Source organism: Petaurus breviceps, unplaced genomic scaffold (genome assembly GCF_028583685.1).
Source record: "Petaurus breviceps papuanus isolate PSGF00001 unplaced genomic scaffold, PetGlider_PUasm1.0 90895, whole genome shotgun sequence".
Classification (NCBI taxonomy): domain Eukaryota; kingdom Metazoa; phylum Chordata; class Mammalia; order Diprotodontia; family Petauridae; genus Petaurus; species Petaurus breviceps.
In genome coordinates this window covers 34,551,925-34,564,452 of record NW_027187372.1, presented here as the reverse complement: position 1 = coordinate 34,564,452, position 12,528 = coordinate 34,551,925, and the positions used below count along the sequence as shown (strand labels likewise).

General features: G+C 43.1%; 1 protein-coding gene across 3 annotated transcripts in view; it reads left to right on the top strand.

The window, feature by feature from the left end:
* Positions 1–12,528, top strand: part of PLXNA2 (plexin A2) — a 319,997-nt gene that overhangs the window by 199,330 nt on the left and 108,139 nt on the right. For all 3 annotated transcript variants that reach the window (XM_069074756.1, XM_069074757.1, XM_069074758.1), the window contains exon 5: positions 6,989–7,089. In XM_069074756.1, the coding sequence (XP_068930857.1) occupies positions 6,989–7,089 (101 nt within the window). The remainder of the gene's footprint in view (positions 1–6,988; positions 7,090–12,528) is intronic.

Here is a 12,528-nt window from a genome sequence, read left to right as displayed (position 1 = left end):
TCTCTGTCTCTCTCTCTCTGTCTCTGTCTCTGTCTCTGTCTCTCTCTCTGTCTCTCTGTCTCTCTCTCTCTCTGTCTCTCTCTGTCTCTCTCTCTCTGTCTCTCTCTCTCTGTCTCTCTCTCTCTCTCTTGTAACTATGTGTTGTATGTATTGCCTTGGTTAGACAGTTGGATCTGTTTCTTGATCTGTGCTAATTTCTCAGACAGTTAGAAGCCTTGTGTGTCGGTCTTTCTCTGCTTGTATTTTCTTTATTTTCTGTTTGAATTTTCTCTGAAGTTCAGGGTGCTGATTTTTCCCCTGAACTAATGAATGTAATTTTAAAAGATTGTTGACCCCTTGAACAGCCATCTTTCCTAGTAAAAGAGATCTGAGAACCTGTGCTAGGTTGACCATCCTGGGTTGGCCAATGTAGTTGCTGCTATATTCTCTTCCCCCAGTCCAGGACAAAGGACAAATGTCCTGAGGAGGCTTTGAGTAGCTGTTGACATGGCTACAAGCCCTGGGAATTCAAAGTTACTCTGGCCCTAAATCCAGAGATATGAATCTGCCCTGCAGACTCTTAAATAATTGGTCAAGTTCCCATGGGTTATAAAGTACTAACTTGAAGTACTTTTTTGGCCCCTCTGGAAGTCAATTTAACTGTTGTAATGTTATGAGGTGGACATTTATTAGAGTCCCTTCCCTTGGCCTGACTAAGTTAATAAGGTTTCTAGAACTAGGTGAGATCTACCAGGAATGACTGACATTTATGGAGACTCAGTTTCCCTTTATGGCCAAATCCTTTTTCAAAATCATTTCTCCTTCTCATAAGACTGTTTCCTGAGGCCAACATGTTCCCAGAGGCCAGCTCCTGCATCAAGATTCAATCCCTGCATCAAGATTCAATCCTTCTTCATCTCTAACTTTGAAAATCTTTGTCTTCCTTCAAGTCTTAAGCTCCTTCCTTGCCATCACCTCTCTGAAGCCTTTCCCCTATCCTTCAGAGGAAAGTGTCCCCCCCTCCCCCCGCCAAGATTTTCACAGAATACTTTGTACAGATTCTCTCCTTCACCTCCCATTCTGTACTAACCTAGAGTATATTTGTTGGCATGCACTCCTTACTCCCTGGTAAACTCCTTGAGGGCAGGAACTGGGGCATTTTTCATCTTTGTATCCCAAGAACTTTGCCTAATGCCTTTCCCATAGTGTTGTTGTATGGTTATTTCAGTCATGTCCAACTCTTCATGACCCCATTTGGGACTTTCTTGGCAAAGATGCTCAAGTGGTTTACCATTCCCTTCTCCAGCTCATTCTACAGATGAGGAAACTGAGGCAAACAGGGTTAGGTGACTAGGAAGTGTCTGAGGTCAGATTTGAACTCTGGAAGATATCTTCCTGACTCCAAGCCCAGCACTCTGTCTGCTGCAGCACCTACCTACCCTTGCCCATAGTAGGTACATAATAAATCTTTGAATTGAATTGAATTACTAATTGCCCAAATCAGAAGCCTTGAGAGCCTAGGTGTTTTTAATGTTAATGGAATTTAAGATCTTCCTTGTCCGTTAATAGGCCTCACGTGGAACCCATTAAGGGAAGCATGCTTAGGGGAGGCTTGCTTGTAGGAAGGCTTTCATACCTTCTGTTAATTTCTAATTAGGCACTGAGTCATGAGGGTTGTAATGTCTTTTGGCTCTGAGAAGTGTATATATACCCTGAGTTGGTATTTTCCTTTGTGGGCTCACTTATGAGAAGGATCTTGTGATTCCCTGGTCAAGATTCTGAGTGGCCTGTATGTTCAGAGCTCCCCAACTGCTCAGATGTAAAGGCTTTCTCCATCCAGGGATGTATGTAAAGTGTATAGTTGATTGAAACAGTCAGAGCCTGTCTGTTGGTGTTTATTTTTCTACTTGTATTTTCTCTTAAGTTCAGGGTGCAGACTTTCCCCCTGAATTAGTGAATGTAATTAAAAAAGATTGCTGACTCCTTGAACAGCTATCTTTCTTAGTAAAGCAGAACCTGTGCTAACAGCCATCCTGGGTATGCCAGTGTGGTTGCTACTACAGTGCTTTGTAGACCTTAGTAAGATCAACTCATATTTATAAAATGCTTTCAAAATGTTTTCTCACAACTCTATAAGGTAGAGAATGCAACTATTGTTATCCCCATTTATAGATATGGAAACTGAGGCACAAAGCAATGTGCCCAGGTCTTCTAGCTCTAAGATCAGTGTGCTTTCCTTTATACCATACCTAGAAAAGCAATGTGCTTTGCATTAGTACCCATAGTAAAGGGAGAAACATCTTTGGGGAGAGATCAATTCAACTTTAAGTTTCCTCACTGTACCCAATAGGTGGGGTTTTTTGCACTTGGCTCTTCAAACTATTTTTTAAAAAATAAAAGCCGGAGGGCCCAGGAAACAAGAAAAATAATTGTGCTATTGGTTTCATGTTTAGAGAGGAAGAGGGTTCTCACTATCTCCATGGCACTTGGCTTGAAAGTGGGCTTTGTTGCTGGAGACACTGCTCCCTTTCAGGGGCTTATTTCCCAGCTGCTGAGAGCCGGGCTGTGTTTTGACGGACGGGGTGAATGCAATGCAGACAGTTGTTTTAATTTCCAGCCAGATGCAGACATCACTCAACAAGGAGCCTGAAACCCAAGAAAGGGAGGCTGGGCACTGGGCTGCTGCCATCACTGCCTAGAGTGGAGGGCTGGCTGGAGGGGGCTGGGCGGAAGGAGACCAGGCGGTCAGGGTAACGGATATCCTACTGTAGAGTCCAGAACGAAGACACGACCTGGAAGAGACAACGTGCACTTGTCATAAGGCTGTTCCTTGGGGGTAAGGGAAAGAATAGGAGGAAGAGGGAAGAAGTGATCTTGAGACATCATATTTCATCACAGAAGGCCACATGAAACAAAAAGATGGGTGAGTTCAAGAAAGGGCTTTGGTAGATCCGTGCTGATAAAAGAATCACAGAATTCTTGGAAGGGACAGGGTCGTCCAGCCCAGTTTCCCAACTAGAGGCAAGAATCCTCCCTCCCAGCAGGGGGAAGAGTGCTAGACTTTTAATCAGAACTGGGCTTGGTTCCAACTCCATTACTAACTCTGTAACATAAACAAATTATTCTCCTCCTTTGGATCATCTGTAAAATGGGTTTAATACTATTTGGACTAGTTATGTCATGACGTTATTGTGATGACAAGAGTTTTGTATACCACAAGACACAACTCTATTTAAAGCAAGGTTTCTTAACTGGAAGGTTTTGCAAACTTTTTCTTTTTCTAAGATTATGACTATAATACAACATAATTGGTTTCCTTTGTAATCCTATGTAATTTTTATGCATCTAAAAACGGTATTCTGAGGAGTCCATAGCAGACTGCCAAAGTGGTCTATGACACCTAAAAGATTTTTATGTTGTTTAGCATCCAACTCTTTATGACCCCATTTGGGATTTTCTTGGCAGAGATACTGGAGTGATTTGCCATTTCCTTCTCCAGTTCATTTTACAAATGAGGAAACTGAAGCAAATAAGGTTAAGTGACTTATCCAGGGTCATACAGCTAGAACGTGTGTGAGGCTGGATTTGAACTCATGAAAAAAAGACTCCCTGACTCCAGACCCAGTGTTCTATCCATTGTCCCAACCTAGGTAATTTGACTTAAGAGGTTAAAAACCTCTGATTTAAAGCAATCTATTTTGTAGAACAATGGTCTCCAAATGAGGACTTTAAGTAGTAATATGTCAGAAGATGGGCCTTATCACACCCCTCCCTTCCATGGGTCTCCAGTATAACCACAATTACCCTTATCCTCCAATAGTCATTCCCATGGCTGTGCCAGAGGCCAGCCTACCTCCTCCTCTAAGATCCCAGCTAGGCCCCTCAGGGAAGTTATTAGCTAACCCACAGCCACAGCAGTCATTTGGAAAATTCCCCCATACATTCCTAGCATACCTATCCCCTGTTCCCCAACTCATCTCTGGGCTGCAGCAGGAGCACCTCAGAGGGCTGGCTCTGAGGCACTGGCCACAGAAGTCCAGCTTTCCCTATTTTCATTTTGCATGGGATAGAGCAAGTCAAACCAAAGCATGGACAGGTTGTGGTTAGGAACAAAGATTTCATTCCATTATTTCTCCCCAAAATCCAACGGCCTCTTGCCATTAAGGGAACTTAAAAGTCATTTAAGTTCATGACCCTGAATCATCTCCAACTCGTTCTCTCACCCTGCATATCCAATCGATTCCTTAAATATCTAGCATCTGTTTCTTTCTTGGTTCCCACACAGCTACTGCCCTAGTCTAGGTCTTTATCATTGTCCTGCAATGCCGTCCCAATTGGTTTTCCTGCCTCAAATTTCTCCTCACTTCAGTCTATGCTCCATATAGTGTATTTTCCTAAAATGCAGGTCTGATTATGTCACTCTCCCTGCTTAATTAACTCCTATGGCTCCCTATTGACTCTAAGATCAGGTGGCACAGTGGATAGAATGCTAGACTTGGAGTGAGGAAGACCTGAGTTCATCCTGCCTCAGATACTTACTAGAGAAAGTTGGCTACGTTGAGGCAGCCAGAGAGATATTAAAATATGAAAGTGTCATGAAAACATTTTTAATTAAATATTTCTAAGACAATTGCCAACCTGTGTTGATAGAGGCAGTTTCCGCACAGAGAGCTCCCTACACCAATGAAATCACAGGTCCCAAACTGCCACCCCCCACTCCCACAAAAAAGGTTTTTATTAGCCTTTTTTTTTTTTTAACAAGACATAGTATACTGTTACCTCACCTTGAGTTTATGGTCCACTGAAATCCCCAGATCTTTTTCTCATGAACTGCCATCAAGCCAGGACTCTCCTCTGTTTATATAATTGATTTTCCAAAATCATAAATACAGGTCTACATATTTCTCCTTGTTAAATGTCATCTTATTAGTTATTAATAACTCCCATATACTTTAAGGTTTGAAAATGCTTTCCTCACAATAAAATCTATGCCTATTCTTTGAAGAGACCTTCATAGAGGAGAGGACTCATAGTTACCCATTGTACTCTCCTAGTGTCTCTTTGTGCCCAATCAGGTATATAACATTGCACTGGAGAGACCACACATCTAACCTGATAGATTGCTTGTTATGTCTACTAGACCTATAGCTCAAACACATCAAAGAAAAAGGAAAAGGACTCATATGTACAGAAATATGTATAGCAACTCTTTCTGTTATAGCAAAGAACTAGAAACAAAGTGGGGAAGGGTGACCAACAAATTGGAGAATGGCTCAACAAATTATTTTTATGAATGTTTTAGAATATTGACATGCTATAAAATGACAAAAGGGATAGTTTTAGAAAAACATGAGCATTCTTGTGTGGACTGGTGCAAAGTGAAGTGAGCAGAATCAGGAGGACAATTCATATAACACAGCAATATTATAAAGAAAACTTGGGAAGACTTTAGAACTCTGATCAATGCAGTGACCAGCTGGGATTCCAGAGGTTTGGTGAAGAAGCAGGTTACCCATTTCCTGGCAGAGAGATGATAGACTCAGGGTACAGAGTGAGACACACTTTTTTTTTAGACAGAGTCAATGTATTTTGCTTGATTATGCATATGTGCTGCAAGGGTTGTTGTGGGGTTTTTCCCCCTTTTTTTTATTGGGAACAGAGGGAACAGGAGGTAAAGGTCATTCAGCAGCACAGTTATCCTTCTGTCCCACAAAAAAAAGTAAAGAAAGAAGGGTTACCAAAGCATTCTTTTTTTTAATGTGCAGAAGAGAATAGAGGGAAGGAAATACAGACAAAAAGGATAGTTTTGAAAGTTTCAGGTTCAATTTATTAAAGAAAAGGACAAGCTACACATAATAGAGATTTTCCTGGGCTGCCCAATTTTCTACTCTACTTTATATATAAAAATAAATTCTCTTTTTATTTGTGGTTTATTAAGTTCACAATAAAATAACAATAAAACAGAAAAAATTCTACTACCTCTTTTCCCACAGCCCAAACAAAAGGATATTTCTTCTATGTTACCTGAGCTCACATATTTCTTTGTTATGTGGACTGCAGATAGATTAGAGACTAAGTCCTAACATGAGAAGCAAAAATGGACCAGTCCACAAAATATTTGCCTCAACCTACCACCCCACTTACCTTTGTTCTTCTAAATGGATAACCTGGGGGAGGGGGGAACCAGGCATCACTCTTATGATGACCCATAACACTTGTCCAACCCTTCTTTGTTGCCACTTTCTTTGGTTAATAGATGAAGTGAATCTGTGCTTTTCTACAGGAGAAATAAGGAAACTGATCTCTCCGATGGGGATAGAGATGGGTTCTCACTCCATAGATTCCCATTCTCCCCAATGAGACAAGACCCAGACAGCTTCCTCATCAGTGGGGATGGTTCCCCCTTACCCAGACTTTTCAAAGACTAGGAGATTTACTAGAGAGTCTGAATGCATACATCAGAGAATGGGATAATTGGATCCAGGTGGTATATTTTGTAGAATGTAAAGAGATTGTGCCACACTCTGAATATTATTTGATGGGACAAGTTTTCCCTCCCTCTCTTTTTTCTGTTTTCTGTGCAAGCAGGATGTCTCACCCTGAGCCCAGCTGACAGCTCTTCACAGATGAGTTTTCACTCACTAGCCTTTCAGCAGATTTAACCATTTTTCAGCTCTAGCCCACTGGCATGAATAGGGGATTTTAAAGGCTGGCAGAAGGAGATTAAGGAGTTCTATTTGTATCTCTAGAGGGGGCAGGAGTACCTAACCCAACACCATAGTAGCCAACAAATTTATCTTTGCCTTGAAAATAGCCACTGGCCTGGTTGAATTGGCTGAGTCAGAACACCTGTTGGGCAAGTAGACTGGAATGATGTCATTCATTCCACTCCTGCTGCACTCTCCTCCTCATAGGAGATTGGGAGGAAATCGTGGGTGGTTAGGGGTGAGTTGTTTAGACTGATTCACAAGACTGATTATCCCCGTGCTCTTTTCCATTTCTCTACTAGGTTTCCAGGGTCCCAGTAGAGTCCTGTGAACAGTATACAACATGTGGGGAGTGCCTGAGCTCAGGGGACCCTCACTGTGGCTGGTGCGCCTTGCATAACATGTAAGTCTGTAAAGTCCTGGGTAACAACAACTTACATTTACACAGAGTTTTACAATGCACAAAGTGCTTTCCTCACAATAACACTGTGAGGTTGATAGTACAAGTATTAGCATTCCCATTTTATAGGTGAGGAAAGTGAGGTTCAGAAAAGGTAAGTCACTTGCCCCAGATCACACAGCTCATTTAATGGCAGAACCTGGCCTTCTGACTTGAAGTACAGTGATTTTTTATTTTACATAGCCTCTGCATGAACACAGGGAACCAAGCACAAACCTCATCAAGCTGTGCTTGACAGGGAGAAAGAGGTGAGAGTCTCTTTCCCCAGCTGATGATAGTAATAATGGATAGAATGTGAACAGGAGGTAGCCCCAGAAGCTATGACATGAGGCTCCTTCCCCTTCATCCATCTCATCCCTCCATTTTGTTCTAGAATTCATCAGTATCAGAAGCCCAGGCCTTGATATCATAAGGAGTCATGTCAATACCAAATCCCCCTGAAGTAGGAAAAATTGAGTCCCTCTTCCTCTACTTTGGTCTCTTTCCCAGGTGCTCCAAAGTCATGCCTATATGTCCCTAAGCAAGAGTTAGATCACAGGAAAGGACTCCAGGATGAAACTATAGTATAATAGCTGACATTTATGTAGCTCTTTGAGATTTGCAGAGTCCTTTGAACGTTATCTCATTTGATAGTGACATCAATCTTGTGAGGTAGGTGCTATTATCTCAATTTTTTTTAAAAAACAGAAGTATGATTTCACTGGCAAAGGGAAATCCTGTCTTAGATGGCTCCCATTTAATGTTCAAAGCCCTCCATAGTCTGGCCCCCTCCTACCTTTCCAGTCTGCTTAGCCTTACTCCCTGATACATACTCCGTGGTCCAGTGGCAGTAGCTTCCTGGCTCGTCCATGGACAAAACACTCCATCCCTCAGCCTCGGGCATCTTCTCTGGCTGTCCCCCATGCCTGGAATGTTCTCCTTCCTCAGCTTCCTCCCTGGCTTCCTTTAAGTCCCAACGAAAATACCAGCCTCTACAGAAAGCTTTCCCCTACCCCTCTTAATTCCAGTGCCTTCTCTGTTAATTAATTCCTATTGATCCCATATATAGTTTGCTTTGTCTAGATTTGTTTGCTCACGATAGATTTTAAGCTCCTTGAGGGTAGCAACTGTCTTTTGCCTCTTTTTGTTTCCCTAGCACTTGGCACAGTGCCTGACACATAGCAGGAGCTTAATAAATGTTTATTGATGGGATAATAGACTCTACACCTTATTGTCTTAGAGAGTTGTCCAGGGCTCTAAGGGGTTAAATGATTGGCTCAGGATCACATGTCAGAATTAAAATTTAAATCCAGGTCTTTCTGACTCCCAAGACAGGCTTTGCCTCTATGTAAAATGGCTTCACCTCACTCCCATTTTACAGATGAGGATACTAAGGGAGAAGGAGGTTAAGTGATTTACCTAGAATCATACAACTATTAAGTGTCTGAGAAGGGATTTGAACCCTGGGCCTCCTGACTCTATGGCCAGCATTCTAAGACTTCCCCTCTCTGTCTAGAATAACCAGAAGATAGCACAGTGGATAGAGATAATAATTGCAGTGTGCTTAGTATATAGTAAGCGCTATATAAATGTTAGCTATTATATTATTATATTAGAGCGGGTAAAGCAAAGTGCAGCCATGTCACGGCAACCCAGTGGGGTAGAAAGGAGATGGGTGAGGTCACTAAGAAGCTCAGTGAGACATTCGCTCTATGCCTCAGTCTCCCTATCTCAGAAACAGGAATTACCACCCTGACTACCTCACAGGCTGCCATAATGGTGAAAATGCTTTGAAAAGTATAAAGTGCTATACAAATGCATGAGATGACCTTTGGAAGACCCCTCCAGCCCTAGTACTTTATGATTCAAAGGCGCTGGCATCTCCTCCTGACTGTGCCTGGATACAGACAATGAAGTAGCCCATGTCTGAAAGAGCCAGTCCTATAAAAATGCAGGATCCTTGCCTTCCTGGCCATGGGACCCTAACTCCAAGAGAAGCTCGGGGAGGGAAAAGAAAGAGAAAAAGCCTGAGAGGCTGCTTGATGAGAAACTAAGAATCCTTCCCCCACCCCAATAGAGCTGGAAACCCTATGGCCATGTGCCAGCCAGAAAACATCTCCAAGAAATGTGCTGAGTTGGGGCGGAGGCAGAGGGCCAGAGCTCAGGGTCCCACACAATAGCTCTTGGCTCCCAGCCTTAGCAGCAGGTGTTGGGAGGGCTAAGAAGGGAGGGAGACTGGCATGTCACAGATGCAAAATCTGGACTGGATTTGAGCGCCCCCCCCCACCTGCTGGGTTCCCTGCTTGTGTTTGGGGGTAAAAGGTTGGGGTTTTTTCCCCCCTGAGAGTATTCTAACCACCAATTCTCCTCCAACCAGCAGGTCCCAGTTTAGATTAGGCTCATAGAAATACAGCAGGGAGGGAAGACACAGACCTTAGTGGTCATGGAGTTTAGCTCCATCATCTTACAATTGAGGAAAATGAGGCCAGAGAGGTTAATGAGGTTAACACCACAGTTACAAAGTTTGAAATGACAGAGACAGTATTGGTACCTAACAGCTCAGTGGATAGAATTCTGGGCCTAGAATCAGGAAGACGTGAGTTTAAATTTGGCCTCAGATACCTATTAGCTGTGTGATCTTAGACAAGTCATCTAACTTCTGCCTGCCTCAATTTCCTCTTCTATAAAGTGGGGATAATAACACCTACTTCCCATGGTTGTTATGAGGATCAAATGAGATAATTTTTATAAAAATTATCAAAAATAACAGCCATGGGAAGGCTGTGGAAATGCTCTTATCAATTATTGTAACCATCCTTATTATTATGAACCCAGTTACTCTGAAGACAGCATCAATCTTTCTGCTGACCTCCCACCCCTCATCTTCATTTTCATCTTGCCTCGCCTCTTGAGGCCCAGAATGCCTTCTCATGTACAGATTTCTATCGGAGGTCATTTCGTTCTCAATACAAAGGCATTTGCCGTCTCCACCACATACAATCTTGCTTGTTCATCTGGCCCAGCTGTGGTAAGCCACCATAGCAGAGAGCGCATTTCTGCTTCACTGTGGTATGGATTCTGGAACCACAAAATTGCCAGTGGGCATGTCAACTCAGTCATGCCAGTGTTGGCTGCTATTGCCCAAGCTCCAGACGTGTCACACGATTCCTCAACAGAGCACTGTCCCCTGAACCAACAAGAGAGTGATAAATCTACCTGGACCCCTTCCTAATCTTACTGCCCTCCACCAGAATATGAGGCCTTCTCTGATCCCCTCCCCCTCAGTGGGTGCCCTCTGTTTCCCAGAAATTGCTTTCTACATATTTTTGTATTTACTTTTGGGGGAAGGTATTATTTAGAATATAAGCTCTTTGAGGGCAGGGTTTGGGGTTTGGTTTTTTTTTTTGTTGTTGTTGTTGAATGCAGGAATGACTGAAAGAGAAATTAGATCATCTCCCCTTTATTAGCAGAGCTGTCTCCACCCCATCCTCCTTCAGCTGGGCCTTCCCAGAATCATCCAACCACAGCAGCAACAGCAGCAGCAGCAGCAGCAGCAGCCGCAGAGTTTGTCTGGCTTCTTTACTCCCAGGCCCACATCTTCTCGGAGAGGGAGGCAGAGGGCTCGGGAAGATTGCTAAAGAGTCTCTTGGGTCTGGTGGGGGGGATTTGAAACCTTCCTGTCTCTTCTGTATGCCACGCTATTCCAAGTGTGTTATTGTCTCCGGGGCTATTTATCTCTGTTAGGGCTGTTGCCATAAATAGTATGATAAAAAAAAAAAAAAGAGCCATTTTCAGTGAGTCAATGAGATAAAGGCTCCAGTCAAGAGCTCACTTTGGAGCTATCTTACAGATTCACTTAGACCTCAATAATTCTTTTCTTTGACAGCATTCATATTTAGATCCATTATGTGCCAGAAAAGGGAAAGAGGAGGGGACCTTAGGGGGTGGGGTAGAAGTTACTGCATAAAATGTGGGGAAATGCTAACCTCAGTGAGTTTTCTCCTCAGCAGCAGGCCCTGGCCTCCCTGGCTGTGAGGGCACTTAGCTCTACAGAGCCCAAGTTACCAGCGGCTCAGAGCAGGGAGAGGAAGATCATGAGTTTAAGGTGGAAGAAGGGACCTCAGAGATCATCTGTGTAAAGCCCCACAATTTATAGGAAAAGGAAACTGAGGCCCAGAGAGGTTTAAAAAAATCCAGGAGAGGGGCAGCTAAGTGACACAGTGAGTAAGAACGCCAGCCCTGGAGTAGGGAGGACCTGGGATCGATTCCGGCCTCAGATACTTAACACCCACACAAAAAACACTGGCCGTGTAACCTTGGGCAAGTTACTTAACCCCAATTGCTTTAAAAAAAAATCCAGGAGAAACATACAGAGGCCCTAAAAAAGAGACATTGCCCTTAGATGGTCCCTCCTGGTCATCTGAGATGGCCCCGGTTGGCATTTCTCCTCTCTCCCTTTGTCTGCAGGAAGCATTGCATCCCAATTATCCTAAATATACGTCTTACAAATGGGAAGAGATAAAAGCAATTTCTAACCATAAGAATCAACTGGTATCAAATGTAAATTGAGGGCGTTTTGGATTCAGTGGTCACTGAGCCCCATTTCAACTTTGGATTCTCTGGTCTCTCTATCCAATACAATATAGTCAAGATACATCCAATAGCAGTATCTCCTTTAAGCCTCATAACAACCCTAAGGTAGGTGCTATTATTAACTTAGCCCCATTTTATGGATAAGGAAACTGAGTTGAGAGAGGTTAATGACTTGTCCAGAGTCACACAGCTAATCAATCTGTGAATTACTCAGATTTTTCTATCTAGAAAGCCAGCACTTTATCCACTTTGCATTGACAACAGCAAACATCTATGAAGCACCTATAAAGAGAATCGCTTTACCAGGTGCTGTGGAAACAAAAGTAGGAACGAACAGTCCCTTCCCTCTTGAACTCCCTCCATCAACTTGTCCCAGCTTTGTAGGATGTTAAGCATCAATGAGTTCTTACCAGAATCCTTGCCAGGATTTTTTAAAATCACAAGTAAGGAAAGATTTTATTTGGGGCCAGATCAGTTTGTTTGCTAGATATGTTCTAGAATTCCTCGCTTTCATCTTCGCCCTTTATAGAATCTGTGCCTACTTCCTCATAATTCTTCTCCAGGACAGCCAAATCTTCCTGAGCCTCAGAGAATTCTTCCTCCATGCCTTCACACATGCCAGTGCACAAGTGCCCACTTGGCATACATAAGGTCAAACTTGTGATCTAGACATACCCATCCTTCAACAACGGCTATTGTGTTCCTGGGCATGCATGCTGCCTGTTGTACTCCAGCCAGTTCTCAACCAGGTGGCATAGTTGGAGACTGGTAATCCATTCCAAATTTGAAGCCAATGGGAAGCTAATCTAT